General features: G+C 36.7%; 1 protein-coding gene across 6 annotated transcripts in view; it reads right to left on the bottom strand.

The window, feature by feature from the left end:
• CLOCK (clock circadian regulator) overlaps positions 1-27862 on the bottom strand; it is a 119457-nt gene that overhangs the window by 62732 nt on the left and 28863 nt on the right. For 5 of the 6 annotated variants that reach the window (XM_042936346.1, XM_042936347.1, XM_042936345.1 and 2 more), the window contains 3 exons: positions 16911-17002; positions 2713-2802; positions 259-318 (listed from right to left, as the gene is read on the bottom strand). In XM_042936346.1, coding sequence (XP_042792280.1) covers positions 259-318; positions 2713-2759 — 107 coding nt within the window. In that variant the 5' untranslated portion in view covers positions 2760-2802; positions 16911-17002. Of the gene's footprint in view, positions 1-258; positions 319-2712; positions 2803-16910; positions 17003-24998; positions 25279-27862 lie in introns of those variants that run through there. The other variant, XM_042936348.1, reaches the window with a different exon arrangement.

Raw genomic sequence — 27862 nt, 5'->3', positions numbered from 1 at the left:
CTACCTTAGCCAAGTGATGAAGGTTAACATCCTTAGTGATGTCTTATGGATATTACACACTCCAAATATGATGTGATGAGAGGAGCACTTTTACAGGATAACCTTATTAATTTATAAACTGCATACTGATATTCTAAGCTTTTCCACCTTGCTAATATATCTAAGTTCTTAAGACAGACAGCTTTTGGAAATCACTATTTACTTTTATATTTACTTATTATTCATTTAATTACTATTTTGCATCTTAAGATGAACTACCTTTTTGCTTTGTCCTTGTCATCTTCTTCCACCAACCCATCAAATATACTACCATCTTCTCTAAAAGAAAAAAGAAAGTCGACAGAGAAAATAAGAGCAGACTCATTAAGCAACAGCAATACCAAAATGACATGTGAATCAAATCAGTTACATCCTAGGATTTTTCTAAAATTAAAGGATAGTACAAATTCAAATTCAACTAACTGCTAACCTGTTTCTGAATAAATATTAGAAAACTAAAGTTTATCCATGTTTACCTAAATTTTTAAAAAATTTACCACAAATGTGAATTTTAAAACTACTTACTTAGCTTACTGTAAATATGACATGCAAAAATCAGAATTTAATTTAACCAGAGGTTAATACCTTGTTTCAGACTGTTAGTAATCAGCGAAAACTATAGACAGTCAGTGTATCTGCCATCATATAAAAATTACTTCATTTGAAATTATCTTTAACAGCATAGTTTAAAGAAATTATTTTGAGACATCATATTAATAAAACCACAAACTGCTCATGAGCATCACAACATCTAGCATTTAACTTACATTAATACATTTCATTCATTATTGATTCATTTGACAAATACTTATTAGTACTCATGTGCCAGGATCTATTCTGAACATGAATACAGAGCAGTTAATCAGACACAGAGGTCCCTGCTCTCATATGGCTTATTTTCTAGTAGACCAAAACAAATCAACAAGGGAATATTGACAAGTTTTCTTTTTTTTAAGGGAAGACTTTAGTTACTGCAGTGTTACTTTAGTCTCAGTGGTAAGGGAAGGACTTGGTGAGGTGGGGAGATCTAAGCTGAGAGCTAAGTGACAAGAAGAGGTTGGTTATGGGAAGATCTAGGGGAACAACATTTTAACAAATGAAATCAAGAGCCCTGGTGGCTAACCCCTTAATCTAAGTAGCAATATTAAATAATTTCAGGTGACTCAGGAGTTTTACATGAATTCACTATTCACTACTTTAATCACACCTTTCTAAGGCCTATAAAGGCACACAGAACGTCTGCTGGACCCATTGTTGAGAATATCTGCCAATTTTGTATCACAGAGGTCCATATCTGGACTTTCCAGGTTCCATGTGTGCACTGCAACTTAGGAAAACTTCTGTATGTATATGCATTTTATTGAGGAGAGAGTCCATAATTTTAATGATATTCACAGAAATAATGAACTCTTATTAAAAACTGCTGTTATGTCTGAACACAGATGCTATCTCTAGATGTTGCATCATCTAGAATGGGAATTGGCAATCACTGAGAAGCATAATACCACAATCATATTTAATCTCTCAGGAGCAGTGAAGGAACATCCTTTCTGAGGAGACAACTATACATAGAGCCCACCTGAAAATATGGCATAGCCTAAAACTAGGGCAGTGCTGCAGGCAGCCCTCTCTAAGGAAACTCCTTGCCCCTTAGGTCTTAAGTTCTGGTAGAGTATTTATCTTCACTGTTTATCTCACAGGAAAGGGAGACAGGCTGGCCCCACACGTCAAGTCACTTCTGTATACAACTCTAGCTACAAAACTTTTAAAGAATCCCCTATGGAAGAATCACACAGTACACTATAATAAAAATACAGGAACTTTAGTGTCAGGCCAACATAGGTCATAATTCCAGCTCATCACTTAACTATGTGACCTTAAACAAGTTATTCAACCTCTCTGACCTATGGTTGCCTCAGCTGTAAAATCTCAAGGAATTATTGTGAGGTTAAATGAAGCAACATATGAAAAGTACTCTACACATTACCTATCAAAGAGTAAGAGCTTAAAATATGTTACTGTATGTCATCAAATTAAGAACACCATTGACTTTTATAAAGACTTGTCAGTATTTCATATGCCACTAAGAAAGAAAAAAAATGCTACCAATTAAACTATGATAAGGCAATTGTAAGATGAATCTCAGTGTCAGTGTTAAAATGTAAAAAAAAAAAAAAAAAAGTCTTAAAATCAAAGAAGCAGGTTTATCCTTTTCCCAAGAATATGATTCAAAGATTGTAATTTCAACTAATAAAATCCTAATTATAGCTACCACTTATCAATCTCAAACACTAGAATGCTTGAAGACATGGAGTTAGCCCCAACAGATAGATACGGAGAAAAAGGACAACACATGAGGAGAAAAAAGATTCCATAAGGTGCCAGGGAAACGTGCCAACTATCACAATTTCTCTCGGAGCAGCTCTGACCAAATCAAACTCAAAATTATAGTTCAAGATCTGTTTAGGACACAAGCCATACACTGGACTCTGGCTATAGATAACATTAACATATCTTACTATTACACTATGTTTACTCAATATAGAAACTGAATGTAATAGGAATTATGTTTAAGCATGAAACTCCGTATCAGTTTGATAGAGATCATTACTCTAATAATAAATTTTAAAATACCTTTATAGGATTCAAAATAAAGAGTCTCTAAAAACATACCTGTCGACAATCGAGCTCATTTTACTACAGCTTACGGTAAACAACATAACATATTACGTTTTCGTCTTGTGGTAGACATTTGTACTTCTCCTTGGGTGGAAAGAAAAATACATAGTCATTAGTTTTCAAAAAAAAAATTAGTCTACAAACAGTAATGTTGAGAAACACTTTATGTTATCATAGAGAATTCAAATGTTTTGGCTTGTACCAAAGGCTGAAATATTTTCAAGCAAATACCTTTAGCTGGGGCATATTTAAGGCTTTTTCCCTTCTAAAAAAGGAATACAGGGGAAAAAAATTGAGGTTCATAATTAATTTTATATTATAAAATAATAAAGGCTACTCTTAACATTTAGTATATATATTAGACTATGAAACTGTAAATAGGCTATAATTCAAAAAGATATATGTACCCCTATATTCATGCAGCAGTTATTTACAATAGCCAAGATATGGAAACAACCTAGGTGCCCATTGATAGATGAATGGATAAAGAAGATATGAGATGTGTGTGTCACACACACAAACACACACAGACACACACACACAGTGTGGAATACTACTCAGCTATAAAAATAAAATCTTGCCAATCCATTCAACATGGATGAACCTCGAGGGTATCATACCAGGTGAAAGTCAGACACAGAAAGACAAATTCCATATGATTTCACCTATATATGAAATCTAAAACACAAAAAACAGAAACACTCATGAATACAAACAATGAACTGGTGGTTGCCGGGGATAAGAGGGAGGATGACTGAAACAGGTGAAAGGAAGTAAGGCCAACAAACTGCCAGTTACAAAATAAGTCATGTGAATAAAAAGTACAGCATAGGGAACATAGTCATTAATATTGTAGTAACATTGTATGTCGACAGATGGTAACTACCCTTATCATGGTGAGCACTGTGGAATGTACAGAATTACTGAATCACTATTTATACCTGAAACTAATATAACATTCTATGTCAACTATTCTTCAATTTAAAAATAATACCTAATCAACAAACATTTGTTGAAAGCCTATTTTCTATTAAATAGTATGCTAAGCTTTAGGGATAGAAGGATAAAAGTCAGTCCTTATAGGCAAAAATCTGGAACTGAATAGGGAGACAGATACCCAGATAATAGTAAGAAGGATAACGAAGGTATGTAGGAAGGAGTCCGGAAATATTCTTGATGACAATGAGTTTGTCAGATAGTCTAAATTGCTATTACTAAAACTATGGCCCAGGCCAGGCAAAGGCCCTTTATTGGCAGGGCGGAGTGGTGCTACCCCAGAACTGGGTCCCACAGTGTGGGATCCTTTAAGACATCAGGTTTTGAATCTCAGCCGATCACCTAGGAGACGAGGGAGACCATAGAGCAGGACAAGCCAGCTGCCCGCACTACTCTGTAAGGGCTGCCTGAACAGCGAGGTTTGAGACACCCGGTCCAGGGAGGACAGATTGGGGTACTGCCATTTTTCTCCTCATCACCAACACAGTGGGGCTTCAGGGCCCCCAGTGAAGGCAGGACCTGCTTACACCAAACCCCGCCCCTCCGTGCCTAGCAACTGCTTATCTACTGGAGTGGGACTGACACTGAGGGAACCAGATGGCCTCTCCTCCAGACAGCACAGCCACTGATCTCAAACACCAACCGACAACTGTCCTGCAGTTATGTATGTTAGTCTGGTTTTTTGTTTAATTTTTTATTACTATTATTTTTTTTCTCTTTTCTTTTTTCTACCCTCTTTTTTTTTTCCCCTTTGGAATCAGATTCGTAGTCTCTGATTTGACTTTTGGTCATTTCTTGTTATGTATTTTTTTTTCCTCTGCTTTGTCAGTCTGTTTAATCAGGCATTTTTATTCTTTTTACATCTTTTCTATACCTCCTTCTTTATTTTCCTTTCTCTCTCTCTGGATTAAGCCTTGTAGTTTCTCTGATTCTCTGCTTGGTCTTTTTTTCCACCCCTCTCATTTTTCTCTTTGTATGGGACCAAGTCCCCTGCACTTTCCTTTTTTTTTTTTTAATTTCTAAACAAATCTAAGCACACCTGGTGAAAGGTCTAAACAATCGACCACCATGAGTAAGGAGGAGCTTTGGAGAAGAATGACCACTGTGACAGAGCAGCCAAATATGCAACAGCCGAGTGCAAGCAACACACTCCAAAAACGCTTCCTGAAGTGCAAGGCCCTGGACAGTGTATAACCCCCTTTTCTTTAATTTTTTTTAATGGTTATTTATTTTGAAAGAGAGAGAGTACACGCGAACAGGGAAGGGGCAGAGAGAGGGGGAGACAGGCTCTCCAAAGCAGGCTCCAGGCTCTGAGTTGTCATCACAGAGCTGATGCGGGGCTTGAATGCATGAACCATGAAATCACAGACATTTAACTGACTGAGCCACCCAGGCACCTCTGACCCCTTTATAATATAGTAGTTCTCACAGGTGCAGGACACATAACAAGCTATTAAAACACATAAAAGACAGAAACCTAGCCAAAATGACGAAATGGAAGAATTCTCCTCAAAAATTCCAGGAAGAAATGACAGCCAGAGAATGGCTCAAAACAGATAGAAACAATATATGTGAACAAGAATTTAGAATAAAAGTCATAAGACTAATAGCCAGGCTTGAAAAAACCATAGAAGACAGGGGAGAATCGAGGCAGAGATCAAAGACCTAAGAAATAGTTCCGATGAATTAAGAAACACTATATGTGAGATGCAAAATAAACTAGATACAATGACAGCGAGGATGGAAGAAGCAGAAGAGAAAAATAGGTAAGACAGAAGATAAAAGTATGGAAAATAATGAAACTGAAAAAAAGAGGGAAAGGAAATTACTACACCACGAGGGGAGATTTAGAGACCTAAGTGATTTAATGAAACCTAATAATATCTGTATCATAGAAGTTCCAGAAGAAGAAAACAGAAAGGGGCAGAAGGTTTATTTGAACAAATTATACCTGAGAACATCCCTAATCTGGGGAAGGAAACAGATATCCAAATCCAGGAGGCACAGAGAACTCCCTTCAAAATCAACAAAACAGGTCAACACCATGACATATCATAGTGAAACTGGCAAAATGGAAAGATAAAGAGAGAATTATGAAAACAGATGAGACAAACAAGCCTTAACCTACAAGGGTAGACACATAAAGGTAGTTAGCAGACCTGACCACTGAAATTTGGGAGGCCAGAAGAGAGTGGCAGGAAATATTCAATGTGCTGAATAGGAAAAATATGCAGCCAAGAATCTTTTAACGGCAAGGCTGTCATTCAGAATAGAAGGAGAGATAAAGGCCATCCCAGACAAACAAAAACTAAAGGAGTTCATGACCACTAGTGGAAAGCAGCAAAAGGACCAGATATCACCACAAGCACAAAACCTACAGATAACACAATGACACTAAATCCATACCTTTCAATAATCACTCTGAATGTAAATGAACTAAATGCCCCAATCAAAAGACCTAGGGTATCAGAATGAATAAAAAAACAAGATCCATCTGTATGCTGACTACAAAAGACTCATTTTAGACATGAGGACACCTGCAGATTGAAAGTGAGGGGATGGAGAACCAACTATCATGCTACTGGAGGGCAAAAGAAAGCTAGAGTAGCCATATTTGTATCAGACAAATTAGATTTTAAAACAAAGTCTGTAACAAGAGATGAAGAAGGGCAGTGTATCATAATTAAGGGGTCTATCCATCAAGAAGAGCTAGCGATTGTAAATGCTCATGCCCACAAGAAGGAAGAACACAAATACATAAATCAGTTATTCACAAACATAAATAAATGTATAGATAATAACTGTGATTATGGGGGGGCATTAATACTCCTCTTATAGCAATGGACAGATCATCTAGGCAGAAAATCAATAAGGAAACAACAGCTCTTAATGACACATTGGACCAGATGGACTTAACAGATATATTCAGAACTTTTCATCCAAAAGCAGAATACTCATTCTTGAGTGCACTTGGAACATTCTCCAAAACAGATCACATACTGGGCCACAAAACAGCCCTCTATAAATATAAAAGGTTGAGATCATTCCATCCATATTTTCAGATCGCAACACTATGAAACTTGAAATCACAAGAAAAAATTTGGAAAGTTCCCAAATACGTGGAGGTTAAAGAACATCCTACTAAAGAATGAATGGGTCAACCAGGCAATTAAAGAAGAAATTTAAAAATACACGGAAGCAAATGAAAATGAAAACACAAGAGTCCAAACACTTTGGGACACAGCAAAGGCAGTCCTAAGAGGAAAGTACACTGCAATTTAAGCCTATCTCAAGAAGCAAAAGTCCCAAATACATAACCTAACCTCACACCTGGAGGAACTTGGCAGCACCAAAGAAAGCACAAACCCAGCAGAAGACGACAAATAATAAAGAGTAGAGCAGAAATGAACAACATAAAATCCAAAAAAAAAAACCAAAAACACCAGTAGAACAGATCAATGAATCTAAGAGCTGGTTTTCTGAAAGAATAAACAAAACTGACAAACCCCTAGCCAGATTTCCCAAAAAGAAAAGAGAGAGGACCCAAATAGATAAAATCACGATTGAAAGAGGAGAGATCACAACCAACACCATATTATTAGAGAATTATTAGAGAACCAACACCAACAATTATTAGAGAATACTATGAAAAATTAGATGCCAACAAACTGGACAATCTGGGAGAAATGGATAAATTCCTAGACACTCACTCACATAGTACCAAAACTCAAGTAAAAAGAAATGAAAAAATTTGAACAGACCTATAACTAGAAGAAATTGATTCAGTTATCAAAAATCTCCTAACAAATAAGAGTCCTGGGCCAGTTGGCTAGGGGAATTCCACCATTTAAAGCAGAGTTAAAGCAGAGTTAATTCCTATTCTTTTCAAGCTGTTGCAAAAACAAAATGAAAGGAAAGCTTCCAGACTCATTCTATAAAGCCAGCATTACCTTGATTGCCAAACCAGACAAAGACCCCACTGAAAAGGAGAATAAAGGCCAATATCCCTGATGAACATGGATGCAAAAATCCTAAACAAGATACTAGCAAATCGAATTCAACAGTATATTAAAAGAATTATTCACCATGATCAAGTAGGATTCATTCCTGGGCTGCAGGGCTGGTTCAATACTCGCAAATCAATCAACATGATACATCACATTAATAGAAGAAAGGATAAGAACCATATGATCCTGTCAATAGATGCAGAGAAAGCATTTGACAAAATACAGCTTCCTTTCTTAATAAAAACCCTCAAGAAAGTCAGGTTAGAAGGAACATACCTTAACATCAGAAAAGCCATATATGAAAGGCCCACAGCTAATATCATCCTCAATGGGGAAAAACTGACAGCTTTCCCCCTGAGATCAGGAACACGACAGGGATGTCCACTCTCACTACTCTTGTTTAACATACTTAGAAGTCGCAGCCTCAGCAATCAGACAACAAAACAAAATAAAAGCCATGCAAATTGGCAAAGTAGAAGTCAAACTTTCACTCTTCGCAGATGACAAGATACTCTACATGGAAAACCTGAAAGACTTCACCAAAAAGTTGCTAAAGCTGATACATGAATTCAGCAAAGTCACAAGATATAAAATCAATGTACAGAAATCGGCTGCATTTCTACAACCAATAATGAAGCAACAGAAAGAGATATCAAGAAATTGATCCCATTTACAACTATACCAACAACCATAAAATACCTAGGAAGAAACCGAACCAAAGATGTGAAAAATCTGTATGCTAAACACTCTAGAAAACTTATGAAAGAAATTGAAGAAGATATAAAGAAATGGAAAAACATTCCGTGCTCATGGGTTGGAAAAATAAATATTGTTAAAATGTCAATACTACCCAAAGCAATCTACAGATTCAATGCAATGCCAATCAAAATAGCACCAGCATTTTTCACAGAGCTAGAACAATCCTAAAATTTGTATAGAACCACAAAAGACCCTGAATAGCCAAAGTAATGTTGAAAAAGGAAACCAAAGTCGGAGGCATCACAACCCCAGACTTTAGCCTCTACTACAAAACTGTAATCATCAAGACAGTATGGTACTGGCACAAAAACAGATACATAGACCAATGGAATAGAAGAGAGAACCCAAACATGGACCCACACATATATGGCCAACTAATCTTTGACAAAGCAGGAAAGAGTATCCAATGGAAAAAAGGCAGTCTCTTTAGCAAATGGTGCTGGGAGAACTGGACAGCAACATGTAGAATGAAACTACACGACTTTCTTAAACTATACACAAAAATGAATTCAAAATGGATGAAAGACCCGAATGTGAGGCAGGAAACCATCAAAATCCTACAGGAAATAACAGGCAGTAACCACTTTGACCTCGGCTGCAGCAACTTCTCACTTGACATGTCTCCAACATCAAGGGAAATAAAAGCAAAAATGAACTACTGAGACCTCATCAAGATAAAAAGCTTCTGCACAGCAAAAGAAACAATCAACAAAACTAAAAGGCAACCAACAGGATGGGAGAAGATATTTGCAAATGGCATACAAGATAAAGGGTTAGTATCCAAAATCTATAAGGAACTCAATACCCGAAAAACAAATAATCCAGTGAAGAAATGGGCAGAACACATGAAGAGACACAAAGACATCCAGATGGCAAACAGACACATGAAAAAAGATGCTCACCATTGCTCATCATCAGGGAAATACAAAGCAAAACCACAATGAGATACCACCTCACACTGGTCAGAGTGGCTAAAATCAACAACTCAGAAAACTACAGACGCTGGCGAGTATGTGGAGAAAAGGGAAACCTCTTGCACTGTTGGTGGGAATGCAAACTGATGCTCTGGAAAACAGTGTGGAGGTTCCTCAAAAAGTTAAAAATAGAATTACTCTATGATCCAGCAATAGCACTACTAGGAATTTATCCGAAGAATACAGGAGTGCTGATTCATAGAGGCACATGTGCCCCAATGTTTATAGCAGTGCTATCAACAATAGCCAAATTATGGAAAGAGCCTAAATGTCCATCAACTGATGAATGGATAAAGATATAGTTTACATATACAATGGAATACTACTCGGCGATGAAAAAGAATGAAATCTTGCCATTTTCAACAACATGGATGGAACTGGAGGGTATTATATGCTAAGAGAAAGACAGATATATATTTTCACTCATATGTGGAATTTGAGAAACTTAACAGATGACCATGGGGGAAGGAAGGAAATATAAGATACAAACAGAGAAGGAGGCAAACCATTAAGAGACTATTAAACACAGACAACAAACTGAGAGTTGATGAGGGGTAGGGGGTTGGGGAGGTGAAAAAATGGGTGATGGCACTGAGGAAGGCACTTCTTGGAATGAGCACTGGGGGTTGTATGTAAGGGATGAATCACAGGAATCTATTCCTGAAGCCGACTACACAGTATGTTAGCTAACTTGACAATTTAAAACAAAATACATATATACATATACACACACACACACACACACACGTATCTCAGATGATGCCAATGCTGGTGCAGACCACTAGCACTGGCATCATCTGAGGCCTTGTTAAAAACCCCAGTCCTACTGAACCAGAATCTACATTTAACAAGGTCCCCATGTGATCTGTATGACCATTTGAATGTGAGAAATAACAGACCAGAGCAAAAGAAGAGGTAGTATGTGAAAGGATTCTAAGCTACAAGAATAGCAACTTGCAAAGGCACAGGCCTTGAGGGAGCATCATATTTGAGAAACTTAGGAGGTTTAGCATTTTCTTTAAAAAAAAATTTTTTTTTAAGTTTGTTTATTTTTGAGACAGAGAGAAAGCACAAGTTGGGGAGGGGCAGAGAGAGAGGGGAAGAGAGAAAATCCCAAGCAGGCTCTGTGCTATCAGCACAGAACCTGACACGGGGCTTAAACTCATGAACAGTGAGCTCCTGACCTGAGCCGCAATCAAGAGTCAGACACTTAACTGACTGAGCCACCCAGGTGCCCCTCGTTTAATTTTTTTTTTAATGTTTAATGTTTATTTTTATTTTTGAGAGAGACAGAGAGAGAGAGAAAGAACAGGGGAGGGTCAGAGAGAGAGAGGGAGACATAGAGTCCAAAGCAGGCTCCAGGCTCTAAGCTGTCAGCACAGAGCCCAATATAGAGTTCAAACTCACAAACCATGAGATCGTGACCTGAGCCAAAGTCAGACACTCAACCGACTAAGCAAGCCACCCAGGTGTTGCATTTTAGCATTTTATTTAGAAAAAATTTGGTCATGTTACAACTTAAAGTTTTAATTACTAGAGCATAAAATGAGAGTAAGAGTGAGTAGAAGGGTGAAGGCAAGTGAAGTGGAAAAAAGCCTTATTATAAAGGGTCTCTTACCCACATTGAAGGAATTAAGGTTCACTACTTTAAAATGAAATTGTTAGCCTAAAGTTTGTCACCCTATATTCTATAGGTTTTCTGAAGTGTAAGGCAGAATTTATTTACACAAAATACGTACATCCTATTGTCATGAGTTAAATATTTATTAATGCTAATAAATCCCCAGTTTTGAGACATGAAAAATTATACTTTAAGTATTATACATCTTATCTAAAATTGAGAAAATAGTGCAAATGAATGTGTAACACTAAGTGAAAAGAGATTAAAGATGCTCTAAGAACATGGGATTCTAAAATATTCTATCACTGTTTTCAAATGTATAGTCATGAAAGAGCAAGTGAATAATCCTTGATAAATGATGTTGTGCCTCTGTGGTTATGGCTATAGAAATGAGACTATGAAGGGCTAAGAATTCTTAAAAGAAAATGAATAGGGAGTCAGAAGTAAAAGTAAAAGGAACTAGCACTAGATAAAATACCAGTTTTAAGTGTCTGGGTGAACATCAGGAGATGAAACGTGGAATTACCGAATTCTGGAGTTAGAAAAGACTTCAAAGATGACCTAACTACAACCCTCTGGTCTAAGAGACATACCTATCATGGTAATAACAGAGATCAGTTCTATGACTGGAACAAAAAGAACAGTGGAAAGGTAACAGTCATGTTGGGTGAACTAAAAAAGAACAATTTTAAAGTTAAAAGGCCAGATCTGATCCTTTTTTATATGGAACCAAGACTATGCTTCTTTAATTATCAAAAGGTAGAAAATAGGGAAAATTAGAAAAAAAAAAAAAAAAAGACCCCAAGAATTAGGGCTCAGACTATAGGAAGGGTCAACTTGATTGAACCCAAAATGGTTTAGAAGATACAAGCTGATGCTTTATTAGGCTATTTTACTAATGTTGGTAACCGTATTCTTCCAAACATTTATTGTGCTAAGTGAACAAATTAAGACTATATCTTTAACAGTCTAGTCCAAGATCTTTTGTCTACTTTTCTAGCCAAGTGACATACTATATTTAAGGAAAAGGTAAGGAAGAAGTGAAATAGGTGGAACGAAGTACTCTAGAGCCAACTGGGTAAAAATTCCCTCTAACTTCTTTAAATAAAGTGTCAAATTAATTCAAAACAAAGTAATGGTGGAACAGCCAAAAGGTCCTATCTGGGGACTACCCTAGGCCTCACATTTTCAGTACAAAAAAAACCATCCAGAGTCACACCTGCACATGCTATGGATTCTAAATGATTCATGCTATGGATCCTAAAATGATTCTGTTTTAGGAGATATGCTGTGTCCCTACACACAGCAAGGAATTTCAAGTGCATAATCTAATACAGATCAAATTTTATTATTAAAAGTCTTCTTTCTTAAATATTGACATTCCTAGGCCAGCATAGTATGCAATAATGTGTCTTTGAAAGGATCAGTTACAGTTTCTGGGATTCAAAGTTCACAAATTAAATTACCAAGATCAAGTTACATGTAGGAATCAAATGCTCCTTTCATAAGCAACTTGAGCTCAACGTCATTCAGCGATAGGACTTCCCAGCTCTCCAGTGTTATTATTACTTTATGATGACAGAGGGCAAGGATGGCATAAGTCTTTTATAAATATCAGTTTAAAAACAAGCTTTACAAATATTTATGAAATGGGGAGACATTAAGAACTAAGAAATTTTATAAAACATTCAAAGTCTGCCAAATACAGAAGCAGATATGTTTTTAATTCAGCATGCAACATTAAATATAATTAACAGAAAATCTCAGAGCCTGGAAATCTTTGGAAAAGAACCCTTATACATGAAACAACACATTCTGTATTAAAAATAAACTGTGCAGTATCTAATGACATGATTCTAGTCCTCTGAATCGCAGTTGCTGTCACCCTCAAGGCTTTCCATTCCTACATCACGAATTTCTCCCTTAAAAAATGGATTTTTCTGATCAACATCTTAGTATTTTACCCTAAAAACAAAACAAAAGCAACCCCTGACCCACCAACCCCTTCAGGTACTGCCCTCCTTTTCTGCTCCCTTTCACAGGAAAACTGCATGGCAGGGTACATTTGCTGTTTGAACATCTTTAATTCCCTTCTCTCCCTTACTTTAAAATGTAGTGTTTATTTTCACCAGTGTATACATGTTCAAAGTCTAAAGTGCCCACCTAGTTTTACAAGACTTACTAAAAAATTGGAAGTCCTCTGTTCTCTGATCCCCCAATTCCCACTTCCCACCACTTTCACCCCTTGAACTGTCTCTGCAGGCGGTTAACTCTCTGATATCCTTTATTTTGCTACTTCTTGATTCCTTCTGTTTTAGGTAGTTTGTCTATACGCTCCCAACTTATTCAAGCTGTCCCAATGTAATTATTAAAAGTGTCTCCTTTTGCTCTCAAGAGAGTCTTTATTAGGCATCATCTACTGAATTCCACTAAGAAAAATTTAATTCTTTTTGACTCCCCATCCTTACTTACCTCATTTACATGCACACTTGCCCAAATTCCCAATATCATACTTTTGGCTAGGTGGTTATATTCAGAGTTAACATTATTATGACTCTGTAAATGCAATTCACAACTGAGCCATACAGCATACTACAATTACTTCCCCTTTCTAAATAATTTTCCCTGGAGTTAATAATTGTTTTATTGTTGACTTACTTTCCTATATACCTATCACCAATTCAGCCCCAAACTCTTTCCTGTCTAAATCTCCTAACATCTTCAAACACATTACACATTCTACCAACATAATCTCAAAGCTATTTACCTTGGTGCCCTTTGACCTATTCCTGTTGGGACTAGATGCTCTCTACAACCAGCAATCATCTTGGGATCATTATACATAATCTTCCTGGTGATTTTCTGGGTCTCTACTAAAGGTGCATTTTCTGTTTCTTATATCCTATGCTTTCATCTTTTTTAGTTTACTTATTTTGTTGAGTACCTCCAAATATAACACCCCAAGAAAGGGGTCATGGCAGATAAGCAGTTTAGAAATCACAAGTCTGAAACTGTCATCAATCATAGTTAATCAATAGTTTAGCTACATACTGAATACTGGGTTGGAAATAAGTTTTCCCTGAGACTTACGAGAAGGCTCCATTGTCTTCTAGTTTCCAGAGTATTCTCAAGAAGCCCAAAGCCATTCTGATTATTGATCTTTACATGTGACCTACTTCTCTTACTCTGGAAGCTCCTCTATGTTTTACATTTTAACAGCGATATGTCCTATTTTGGACTTATTTCCACATCCATAGTGGTCACAGTATAGGATCTTTCTACTTAGAAACTTATGTCCTCTAATTCTGGACAGTTTTGTTCAATCATTCTCAATTCTTTATTTCTCCTATTTCTCTCTTTTCTCCCTTTCCATAACTCCCATTATTTCAACATTAGAGATTCTGACAGTTGCTCCAATTTTATATTTTTCTCTCCCATTTTAACTTTGTTTTTTTTTTTTTTTTTTTTTTTTTTTTTTTTTTAATTTTTTTAACGTTTTTATTTATTTTTGAGACAGAGAGAGACACAGCATGAACGGGGGAGGGGCAGAGAGAGAGGGAGACACAGAATCGGAAGCAGGCTCCAGGCTCTGAGCCATCAGCCCAGAGCCTGATGCGGGGCTCAAACTCACGGACCATGAGATCATGACCTGAGCTGAAGTCGGACGCCTTACCGACTGAGCCACCCAGGTGCCCCCATTTTAACTTTGTTTTACTCTCGATATATTAGCTTTATTTTTCCACTCTTGAGTTCTTCATTTCTAATTTGTTTTTCTTTCATGTTTCACAAATTTAGCATCTCCCTTCCAACTTCTCTGAAACCATTAGGTAATAATTTTGTTTTTGTTTCAGTTTTTTACCTGCTGTAAGTGGGGTAAATTTTACCTACCTGGTCTCCATTTCCCCTAACTTGGTAAGTTCTTTTGGCATGGTCTTTGGCTCTCACATAACAGGTTTTCCCATAATGCTTAGAGATCTCTGGGAACCAAATCATTTAAGAGTGGGGTCTAAAAAGATCACTGAAATTCTTTGTGATAGGTCTTACTGACTATGAACTTTAGCAGAGGTATCAGGTTGGAATATTTCTTTGGGGAAATTCTTTTAAGTCAGTATCTTCAGCTCTTTTCTCTTAGGCTGGTTACAATTTCCAGAGAAAAATCTTCTAAACTACTGACTGAAAAATTATAAAAATCTGGTAGCCTACGTTCTTAATCCCTCTATTTTCAACATGGTACTCCCATTCTCAACCATGTTTGCTGCATCTCAATTTTATCCTTGCTAGAAAATAGATCTCTAGTCTTCTGCTAAGATAAGGAAGGGGTAGATGCTTGGTACTCCAAGGTCAAGAAAAGGGTTTATGGAGTATAATCACCTCTTAGACAGACTGGCAACATATCGGCTTCTTTTTACTTCCACTCGTATTTCTATTTGCAGAAGTAAAGAGCGCTGTCCATTCCTGACATTTTAGAGGCTCTATAGTGCTGTTAAGTTTAGTCTCAGCATTCTCACAGCTGGCTCAGGGTTCTAGGGTCTGTAAGAGAGATACCAGACTTTCTTTTGCTTTTCAGGCTCCAAATTTTTTTTGCATTTGTTTCCTGTCCCCTTCTGTTTGCTCTTGTGAAGTTAGGCCTTTTGTTTTAAAGGAAGAAAAAAAAAACCATCCCTTTACTTTAGCTTTAATGGAGTTTCAAGGGAAAAAAAAAACAGGAATTTAATTGCATTTCTTTTGCCATCTTTAACTGGAAATTCCCCCATTTCTTCTTCATCAATTTTAATCAGGCTTTCACCCTCACCACTCCTACTGAGATTGTTCACTCTTATTAGAGGTTAAAGGACATTCATGCTGCCAAATGCAATAATGGTTGCTCTGGTCTACTCTCTATTTTACCTCATAGTAGCATATGATGTAACTAATCACTTCTACATTTATTAAATACTTTTCTCTTTTTGCCTTCTGCAACAGAACACTTTCCTGATTTCTCACTCATCTCACTGGTTGTTCCTTCTTCTCTAACACTGGCACGTCCCAAGGATAAATCCTTCTCAATCTATGTACACTTCCTATATAATTTCATCTAGACATATGCCTTTAAGTATTTCTCTGTGCCAATAACTCCCAAATCCACACCCTTAGACATGATTCTTAACTTCAGAGTCTTATATCCAGCTACCTTTTTGATATTTCTACAGCATTTACAGGTGTCTAAAATATTATACAGCAAAACAGAACACTTGACTTTCTCTGTAAATTTGCTCCTTGCCAAGATTTCTTCTCGAACCTCAATTCCATATACTCTTCCCCTCGTTTATTATACTCCAGTCACATTTTCTCTTTCCGTTCCTCAAGCATTCTATGGCCATTTTGGTTTCACTGCTTGTAAATCTCCTTTCTCAGATCTTCACAAGGCTGGCACATTCTTGCCATTCATATCTTAACTGAAATGTTCTTCTTCAGTGAGGGCTTTCAAATATTTATGTCTTTCAATAATGAAAGCAGTCACCAGTCTCTGTAACACATTATTTATTTTAATTCTGTGCATTGAACTAACGACAAATGTTTCACTGGTTTATTTGTCCTCCCTCTCTTTAGAATGCAACCATAATGAGAGCAGGGACAGCTTCTGTCTTGTTTATCACTGCATTCTCAGTATCTAAAACAGTATCTAAATATAGTGGATACAATACATGTTTTGAAATAAAGTAATATAAATAGGAAAAATTTTTTAATAAAGCATTCCTCAAATTAGTGTGTCAAAACAGTTTATGGATTAATTTATATATTTTGCTGGAAAAATGTCAATCCAAAGTATATTCTAAGATACAACCTTCTCATTACCTTTTGTGTTTTTTGGATCTTTTAAATTGCTTCTTCAGAAAACTATAGGTTCAATGTCTTCTTCTATATGGCTGACCATCAGTCTCAGAATTCTGTTTAAACAACAAAAAAATTATTTATTAGATTTACTTAACTTATAGAAGTTTTCATGAAAAAGTTTTACATAAAATTTAGAACTTAAGTCACAAAAAGTGTACATAACAAATGTTAAACTCCACAAATTGTTTTTAAAAAAATTAAAAATAAAGACTAAAAATAACAATTCTAGTACAGAAGTTAAAAGACAAAAGTATAAAAATAACTATAACTACAAAAATGGATTCATAAGATATACAATAAAAAGATGATATTTGTGATGTTGATAACAAAGTGTAGAAGGGAGAGAGAAGTGAAAGAATAGATTTCTGAAGTGTTATCAGTTTAATATAGATTGTCAAAACTATAAGATGTTTTATATAAGACCCATGGTTAAGCAAAAAGAAAATACCTAGAGAAGAGACACAAAAGGAAAAGAGAAAGGAATCAAAACACAAACTCTAAGACAGTCAACAAATAAGAAAATGGACACAGTAAGTCTTCTGTATCAGTAATTACTTTAAATGTAGATGAACTAAAGTCAGAAATCAAAGACAGAGTCGATACATTTATCAGAAAAAGTAAGATCCCACCATTTGTTGTCTACAACAGACTCACTTTAGATTTAAGGACATACAGAAGATGAGAGTAAAGGTGAAAAGATATTCCATGCAAATATAACCAAAAGAGAGCAGGAGTGGCCATACTTATATCAAACAAAATAGATTTTAAGTCAAAAACTAACAAGAGGCATAAAAGGATGTTATATAATGATGAAAGGGTCAGGTCATCAGGAAGATGTAACAATTACATATACATTCAACACCAGTGCACCCAAATATTTGAAGCAAACAAAGATGGAACTAAGGAAAGAAATAGATAGCAACACAGTAACAGATTTCAATACTCCAGTATCAAAAAGGATAAAACATCCAGACAGAATATCAATACGAAACAGACAACTTGAATAAAACTCCAGAGTAAATCAACTTGACAGACATACACAGAACATTCCACCCAATAGCAAAAGAATACACATTCTTCTCAACTGTACATGGAATATTCTCCAGGACAGATCACATATTAGATCACAAAATAAGTCATAATAACTTAAGAAGACTAAAATCATACCAACTATCTTTTCTGCCCACAATGGAATAAACTTTGATAACACAAAGAAAACTGGAAAATTCAAATGTATGAAAATTAAACAATAAATGGATCAAAGAAGAAATCAAAAGGGAAATTAGAAAATACCTAGAACAAACAAAAACATAACATATCAAAACTTATGGGATGTAGCAAAAGCAATACTAGGAGGGAAGTTTACAAGGTAAATACTACATTAAGAAAAGAAAAAAAAATCTCAAAAACAAACCCTAACTTTACACTGCAAGGAACCAGAAAAAGAAAAAATAAGCCCAAAGTCAGCAGAAGGAAATAAAAATCTCAAATAGATGTAAACAAAACAGAGGATAGAGAAACAATAGGAAAAAATATAAAAAGGAATTTTTAGAAAAGGTCAACAAAGTGAAAAACCTTCAACTAGACTAAGAAAAAAGGAGAGATAACTCAAAATCAGAAGTGAAAGAGGCAATACTACAACTGACACCACAGAAATACCAACAAATTGGATAACCTAGAAGAAACAGATAAAATTCTTAGAAATACATAACCTACCAAGACTGAATCATGAAGAAGTAGAAAATCTGAACACACCTATAACTAGTGAAGATAGTGAATCAGTAATCAAAAACCTTTCAACAAAGAAAAGCCTAGGACCAAACAGATTCAACAGGGAATTCTACCAAATATGTAACGAAGAATTAGTTAACACCAATCTTTCTCAAACCCTTCCAAAAACTGAAGAGGGAACACACCCAAACTCATTTTATGAAGCCAACATCACCTTCACACCAAAGCCACACAGATCCCACAAGTAAAGAAAACTACAATATCCCTGATGAATACAGATACAAAAATCCTCAACAAAATAATAACAAACCAAATCCAAGAGTATATATTAAAAGGATAATACAGCATGACCAAGTGGGATTTATCCCTGGGATGCAAGGTATGTTTCAACATACAAAAATCAATGATATAGCAAGTCTATAAAACAAAGCATAAAAATCACACAAATATATCAATGAAGAACAATCATTTGACATAATTCAACACTGTTTCGAGACAAAAACACACAACAAACTAGGAACAGATAACAATTTTCTCAAAATAACAAAAGCCATATATGAAAAGTCCACAGCTAACATCATGGTCAACAGTGAAAAACTGAAAGCTTTCCCTTTAAGATGAGGAACAAGGTAATGATGCCCACTTTTATCACCTGTACTCAACATCATACTGCAAGTTCTATCTAGAGTAATTAGGCAAGGAAAAAAAAGACTTATATAAATTGGAAAGTAGGAAGTAAAATTATCCCTGTTCACAGATGACATGATCTTACATGTAGAATAATACCCTAAAGATTCCACAAAAAAAGCACATCAGAACAAATGCCAAAGTTGCAGGACACAAAATTAATACACAAAAATCAGTGACATTTCAATGTAGTAAAAACAAATAATCTGAAAGGGAAATTGAAAAAAAGAAACAGGCTCTGAAAACATTTCCTGGGTATGAATTATAGCTCAGCCCCTTTATTAGCTACAGATCTTAGAATAGTCACTTCATCTCCACATATCATTTTTTCGGAGATAATAGTGATAGGTACACACAGTTGTTCTGAGAATTAAATATGTTACATGTATGGGACAGTACACAGAAAACAGCAATTTTAAATATGACTAGTATTAAAAAATAAATATGATTAGTATTAATAATATTATCAATTAGATGGAAAAGGATCAAAGAGACACAAGAAAGCCAAGAAGAATTAGCTGTCACTAAAATTAAAGGAAAAGAGTGTTTGAGAAGTTAAAAATGTCTATATTGCTGTGCAGACAAGACAATGACTCTAAAATGTCCATTTAATAACAGAGTTTGATACATTTGGTAAAGAAGGTATGAAACAGACACTGAACACTACTTTAAGAGTGAACTTGAAAACCTCCCCTTTTTTAAAAATATAATTTATTGTCAACTGGCTAATGTACAGTGTATACAGTGTGCTCTTGGTTTTGGGGGTAGATTCCTATGATTCACAGCTTACATACAACACCCAATACTCATTCCAACAAGTGTCCTCCTCAACGCCCATCACCCATTTTTCCTCTCTCCCCTGCCCTCCCATCAACCCTCAGTCTGTTCTCTGTATTTAAGAGTCTCTTTATAGTTTGTCTCCCTCCCTGTTTGTAATTATTTTTCCCCTTCCCTTCCCCCATGGTATTCTGTTAAGTTTCTCAAGTTCCATCCACATTGCTACAAATGGCATGATTTCATTCTTTTTCATTGCCAAGTAGTATTCCACTGTACATATAAACCATATCTTCTGCCAACATCTGTTGTTGCCTTATTAACGTTAGCCATTCTGACAGGTGTGAGGGGGTACCTCATTGTGGCTTTGATTTGTATTTCCCTGATGATGAGTGATGTTGAGCATGTTTTCATGTGTCTATTTGCCATCAGGATGTCTTCTTTAGAAACATGTCTATTCATGTCTTCTGCCCATTTCTTCACTGGATGATTATTTGTTTTTCAGGTGTTGAGTTTGGTCAGTTCTTTCATAGATTTTGGATACTAACCCTTTATCCGATACATCATTTGCAAACATCTTTCCCCATTCCGTCGGTTGCCTTTTAGTTTTGTTGATCGTTTCCTTTGCAGTGCAGAAGCTTTTTATCTTGATGAGGTCTCAATAGTTCATTTTTGCTTTTAATTCCCTTGCCTCTGGAGACTTGTTGAGCAAGAAATTGCTGCGGCTGAGGTCAAAGAGGTCGTGGCCTGCTTTCTCCTCTAAGGTTTTGATGGTTTCCTGTCTCACATTGAGGTCTTTCATCCATTTTGAGTTTATTTTTGTGTATTCGGTAAGAAAGTGGTCTAGTTTCATTCTTCTGCATGTTGTTGTCCAATTCTCCCAGCACCATTTGCTAAAGAGACTGTCTTTTTCCCACTGGATGTTCTTTCCTGCTTTGTCAAAGATTAGTTGGCCATACATTTGTGGGTCCAATTCTGGGTTCTCTATTCTATTCCATTGGTCTATGTGTCTGTTTGTGTGCCAATGACCATACTGTCTTGATGATTACAGTTTTGTAGTAGAGGCTAAAGTCTGGGATTGTGATGCCTCCAGCTCTGGTTTTCTCTTTCAACATTACTTTGGCTATTCGGGGTCTTTTGTGGTTCCACACAAATTTTAGGATCGTTTCTTCTAGCTTTGAGAAGAATGCCAGTGCAATTTTGATTGGGATTGCATTAAATGTGTAGATTGCTTTGGGTAGTATTGACATTTTAACTATTCCAATCCTCTCCCTTCTCAGAACTCCTGTTGAACATATATAGTCTGTTGTACATTGCTTATCTATCATTATGATTATATCGCAATGTATTGCTTTGTATCTTCTTAACTAGGAGGGCATGCCAAAGCAGCACTTTCCAGAACCAAAGAGAGTTCCTTAAATACAAATTCCAGTCTCACTCTTAGAGCACAGAATGAGCTTGCAACTTTCTAAGATGTCTAAGTGACATCCATCTTGAAAGAAGTGTTTAGATATTCAGTTCCCACTGCTACTTCTTTATAATATATCTGTATACTTGGGGTGCCCAAGTGGCTCAGTCGGCTAAGCATCTGACCCTTGATTTCGGCTCAGGTCACGATCTCACGGTTCATGAGTTCTAGCCCCACACTGGGCTCTGTGCTAACAGCTCGGAGCCTGCTTGGGATTCTCTCTCCCCCCTCTCTGCCCCTACCCTGCTCATGCTCGCTCTCTCTCAAGATAAATAAATAAACTTAAAAAAAATAAAATGATTGGGGTGCCTGGGTGGCTCAGTCAGTTAAGCGTCCAACTTCGGCTCAGGTCATGATCTCACAGTTCGTGAGTCCGTGCCATGCATTGGGCTCTGTGCTGACAGCTGAGAGCCTGGAGCCTGCTTCAGATTCTGTGCCTCCCTGTCTCTATGCCCCTCTCCCCGCTTTGCACTCTCAAAAATAAACAAACATTTTTTAAAAATTTTAATAAAAATAATTAAATAAAACGATTAACTTAGGAACCTGGGTTTAAAAACGGAAACTACAATATATCTTTTTCTAACCTAATAACCTATTGACCCACTGACCTAATTTGGAATTTAGGTGCGTTAAATCTGATATCACAAATATTCTGGGACTGATGGGTCTATTAACATTAATTAAAAGTAGCACTGAAATTTAATTGACTGGTATATAAAAACCCAAGCATCAATCCTTAACTATGTTTATCACCATTTATGAAAAATTCTAACTTGTTTCTGCAGAGTACTCAATGTTTGTATTATAGTTAAAGAGATAATTATTCCCAAAAGAACAATTTTAACTTGCAAATATTTAAATACTTTTTAAATTATTTAATGTAGGAGTAAAGATGAAATTAAACAGTTCTCAACTTATTCAATACTAAATGGGAACATCAGCCTACCTCTACAATGGATGTAAAATATTAGCAAGATGAAAAATATCCTTGACTCTATATAAAGCAGTTTCCAAGACCAATTTAAACTGAAAATTGACAGTAAGAACCAGAAACACACCCCAAACCAAACTTTCATGAACAGACAAGATTCTGGCTCAACACAAACAACAAATGATACCAGAGCTCTCATCTTTCAAATGTCTAAATGTGACATTTTTTTGAAGCCTCATTAAATAAAAAGGAAAAGTTAGCACAACTTTCTTAGTAGGACACAAGACTATTCCAATGATTCAACTAATGTATTTCTTCAAATAATGTCTGAGCTCCCTATTCATGTGATGGACTGGTCTCATCCACAGAATATACAAGCACCATATTCCTTTTTCAGAGATGAGTCTGAGGCCAGGGCCTGTCCCTAGCCTCCACTAAGTCCCACAGATGATCTGAAGGTACAGAGCCAAAGCCTGAGTCTCAGAGTGAACTACACACTGAAGGAGATACCATTACCCTGAAACTACATCAACTCTGCACCAAGCCTCTTTACTAGGATCAGCAGAAAGAAAGAGGGGGCCCTTTGGCCACTAAAAGGAGCATGCCCTAATCCCTTGAGCCTGTAAATATGTTACCTTCCATGGCAAAAAGGGACTTTGCAGATGTGATTAAGGTTAAAGATCTTGATGGAGAGATTATCCTGAATTATCTGTGGGTATAGTGCAATCATGTGAGTCTTTAAAAGCAGAGGACCTTTCAGACACATGCACCCCATGCTTACTGCAGCATTATTTACAATAGCCAAATTATGGAAGCAGCACAAGTGTCCATTGATAGATGAATGGATAAAGATATAGGGCACCTGGGTGGCTCAGTCGGTTGAGCATCTGATTCTTGATTTTGGCTCAGGTAGTGACCCCAGGGACGTAGGATCGAGCCCTGCTCGGGATTCTCTCGCTCTCCCTCTGACCCTCTCCCCTGCTCTCTCTCTTTAAAATAAAAAAATTAAAAACAAGATGTTATATATATGTATACACACATACATACCCACACACACACATACATACACACTGGAATATTATTCAGCCATAAAAAAGAATAAAATCTTGCCACCTGCAGCAACATGGATAGAGCTAGAAAATAAAATGCTAAGCAAAATAAGTCAGTCAGAGAAAGACAAATACCACATGATTTCACTCATATGTGGTATTTAAGAAACAAAATAAATGAGCAAAGGGAGAGAGTGGGAGGGAGGGAGGGAGAGAGACCAAGAAACAGACTTAATTATAGAGAACTGATGGTTACCAGAGGGGAGGTTGGTGGGGGGATGGGTTAAATAGGTGACAGGGATTAAGGAGGGCACTTGTGAAGAGCACTGGGTGATGTATGGAAGTGTTGAGTCACTATATTATATACCAAAAACTAATATAACATTGTATGTTAACTATACTGGAAATAAAATTGAAAAAAAAAATTTTAAAAAGCAGAGGACCTTTCCGGCTATGGTCAGAGAGAAATTATGAGACAGGAGAAGGACCAGAAAGATGCAATGTTGCTGGTTTTGAAGGTGGAGAAAAAGGGCCATAAGACAAGGAATGTGAGGTATCAAGAAGCTTGAAAACACAAGGAAACAGATTCTCCCCTAAAAGGAGAGAAAGGAATTTTCCAGAATGGAATGCACCCCTGCTGACACCTTGATTTTATTAGTCCAGTGAAACCTATTATGGAACCACTGGGCTGCAGGACTGTAAGATAATAGATTTTTATTGTTTTAAGACTTTAAGTGGTAATTTGTACGACAGCAACAGAAATTTAATACAAGTCCAAAAATCTCTGGCTGCTCTTGGTAAGTTTGCCTTTCTCAAACCCTCTCTCCCTCAATATTTACAATAACCTGCCTAGGAAACAATCAAGATTAATCTCACTATGTCCTACTTTCCTTTTATATCAGTCACCAGGAAAGGCCCAAACCCTCCACATCACATCCCTCCCCCCATTACCTGGATTCTTGTCCTCATTTACTCTTTATATCCCCTCATTGATCCCTTTGTCCTTCCTTTCCCAATTTCCAAACTCCTTTAACTGTTCTCTGGAACTCATGATATCATGAGCAAAATCTCCTATTGCCTCCACACCGCTGTTGCACCTCTTCACCTTCCTTGTACCAACTGAAGCCCCACTCTCCTCTCGGAGCTCTGCTCTAACTCCAGTCCTTTCGAATGACAGCTGTTTTCCTCTCCCATGTCACAGATGACTAGGTCTTGGTGGTGAGGTGGACCTCCTTGTTCCTCACTGTCATTCCTGAATTACTCCCCTTTCTCCCCCCTCCCTGAAATCCCCAGCTTCAGATCTCATGCCTCCAGACAATGTCAGAAACTACCCTCTCCATGTTGTAACCATTCAAAAACTCCCAGAGCAAGCCCTCTCATTCCCTTGGGGTTATTACTCTCTCCAATACCTCTTCTGTCATTGTTTTTGCATTTTAATATCTGTAACAACGATCCGCCCAACATCTTGGCCTTTACTTCCTCTCTTCCAACAATCCTGTGCACCACCCTACCTCCCACTCATTCCCTGGAATTATTCTAGAACTCACCATTGGAAACAATCACATGCCTCTCCATATTCTCAATTCCAAACACCTGATCCTTCTATATAGCTCACACAAACTGAGACAGCATGTGACCCGCCTGATTCAAAACCACAAAAAACACATCTTTTAAATGTGTTTATCTGAGCAAGTTTATCTGAGATGGTCAGGGAATATCTGAGAGACAGAAATGCTTAATTCTTTTTCATGTTTTGTCTAAACACCATGCCTTCCTTTTTGCCATTAAATCCTTCATGCATTTATAATATGAATAAGCCACTCCATGAGCCATTCTGTGGCGAAATGCAATGATTGCTCACAACTCTATATAGCCCAAGTCATGCTGATAAAACTTTTTATAATTCCAACTTAACAGCATTTACTTCTACAGGCACAAACAATACAAATATTAAAGGACATGTGAAGGAGAAACCAAGGCTTCTGAATGTCACTTTTCCTTTTCAGCTTCATTCTATTTCTCTGGCCTCATCTCCCATTCCACCCTCACTGTACACACACTCCCTGTTCTCTAGCCACAATGAACTTCTTGCCATTCCTATGAGGTAGCAAACAAAGACTCCCAGGTACACAAAAGTCCATTCATCAATGTCCAACATATTATCAACATGAATGACTTAATAAACTAGAATTCACATTCATAGGAAATCACATTGTCATTCACATCAGGATTCAATTAATCAATATGTAAAATTCATGCTGTTAGTGAAAAACTAAATAGATGTGCTATGTGTTAGTTTCCTATGGCTTCTAGAACACATTACCACAAACTTAATGGAATGAAAAAACATAAATGTATTCTCCCCCAGTTCTAGAGATCTGAGCCTAATACAGGTCTCACTAGGCTAAACTCGAAGTGTCAGTAGGACTGTGTTCCTTTCTGGAAACTTTAGCAAAAAATCTGTTTCCTTGCCTTTTCAACCTTCTCAAGGCTGCTCATATTCCTTGGCTCAAGGCTCCCCACCTCAATCTTCAAAGCCAGCAGCAGGCCATGTTCTTCTCCTGCTGCCATTTCTTTTGCCTCCCTTTCCCACCCTTATAAATACCCTTGTGATTGATAACATTGGGCCCACACAGATAATCCAAGATACTCTTTCCAACTGTAATTTCTCTTTGTCACATTAACCTAACATAGTCACAGGTTATGGGAATCAGGACATGGACATCTTTGAAGAACCGTTATTCTGCCTACCACATTTCATGACCCAAGAAGTCTCTCTTTGGTGAAAACAAAATTAAGTATCTTTGGGGAAGATAAGACATGAAAGAACAACAGGTAAAAGACTACACAACCATGTCAGGAAGTTTGGAACTTTTTCTTTGTTTTTGTATTATATTACTAAAGTAGCTATCTTTTCCCTTCAGGTTTCCTCAAGGGAACTGAAAAATAATGTGGATGATAATTCCTGCTCCAGGAGTTCAACTGCTTTCAAGTCTAACTTTATTGCTATATAGCAGCAATAGGCTCTATGTCTGGTTTTCTGAATGGCAAAAGTTAATGTCCAAATGAATATGAAAGCATACTTTTCCCTTTTGGACAACTATTTAATGTGCTATACCATATATTAAAAAAAGCATAATTTATAAGTGTCAAACAGGTGTCCAAAGAAGATTAATTAAATCCCAGCCTTTGTGGATTGGCCTGTTTTAAAAAGATAAGTGTATGAAAATTTCTGAGATGGATCTGAGGATAGAGGGAGAGGAAGCAGGAGAGAGAGGGAGGAGGAGGGGGAGGGGAAAGGGAGAGAGGAAATGAACGCATAAATTTTATCAACCTAGAGGAAGTATAGAATTTCATTAGTGCTAAAAATCTCCAGGAACCTGTTAGGAAATTTGATTTTTTTAAATTTTGTTTTAATGTTTATTCACTTTTGAGGGAAAGAGAGAAAGCAAGTAAGCAAGCATGAGCAGAGGAGGGGCAGAGAGAGGGAAACGTAAAATCTGAACCAGGCTCCAGGATCTGAGCTGTCAGCACAGAGCCCCATACAGGGCTCGAACTTACAAACCGTGAGATAATGAGCTGAGCCAAAGTCAGACACTTAACCAACTGAGCCACCCAGGCGCCCCAGGAAATTTGATTAAGTAATATTATATTTAAAAACTTAAAACCAATATATACAAATATGATAATGCTTTGACATATTATATGGCCACCAGAGCCACGTAAAATGCCACTAAAAAGATACCAATTTTTAAAGCCACAAGTATTCCTCTTTTTGCAGGATAATCACTTTATAAAACAGGCAGTTGTTTTGACCTATTAAAACTCGAGTAAACTGCCAGGTTGCTTTTGTGCAGCCAAGTAGGCCAAGCAAGTTCCCAACCATCTGAAAACTAGTTCAAATATCTTTAGATGCATCCTGAACCACAAATTATTCAGAAAATTACCATACAGTATTTCTTCTTCACTAAAATAATCATTATACCTACATTTCAAGATAAACTTACTCTTTTTACATTGTAAGATTTTTCAGTATGAATCATATTTGCTATCCATTTCTACTTATCTCTCTATCCCTTATTTACTTTCAAAGCTTTGAAATAAATATACATGGGTCTCTTAGTTGACTATTACTGTTTTTTAAACTTGCTTAAACTGATTTAAACTAGTTGCTGGATCCTCCCCTGAAATGAGAAGGTTTTAAAAAATGGTAGGCCAAGACCCTATCTGAACCTATGGAGTAGCAAGGGAGACGGGGCTCACACTGCAGACA

The sequence above is a fragment of the Panthera leo genome, chromosome B1 (assembly GCF_018350215.1).
Source record: "Panthera leo isolate Ple1 chromosome B1, P.leo_Ple1_pat1.1, whole genome shotgun sequence".
NCBI classification, from domain to species: Eukaryota; Metazoa; Chordata; class Mammalia; order Carnivora; family Felidae; genus Panthera; species Panthera leo.
Note: the sequence above shows the minus strand (reverse complement) of the source record. Positions and strands in the feature narration are given on the sequence as shown.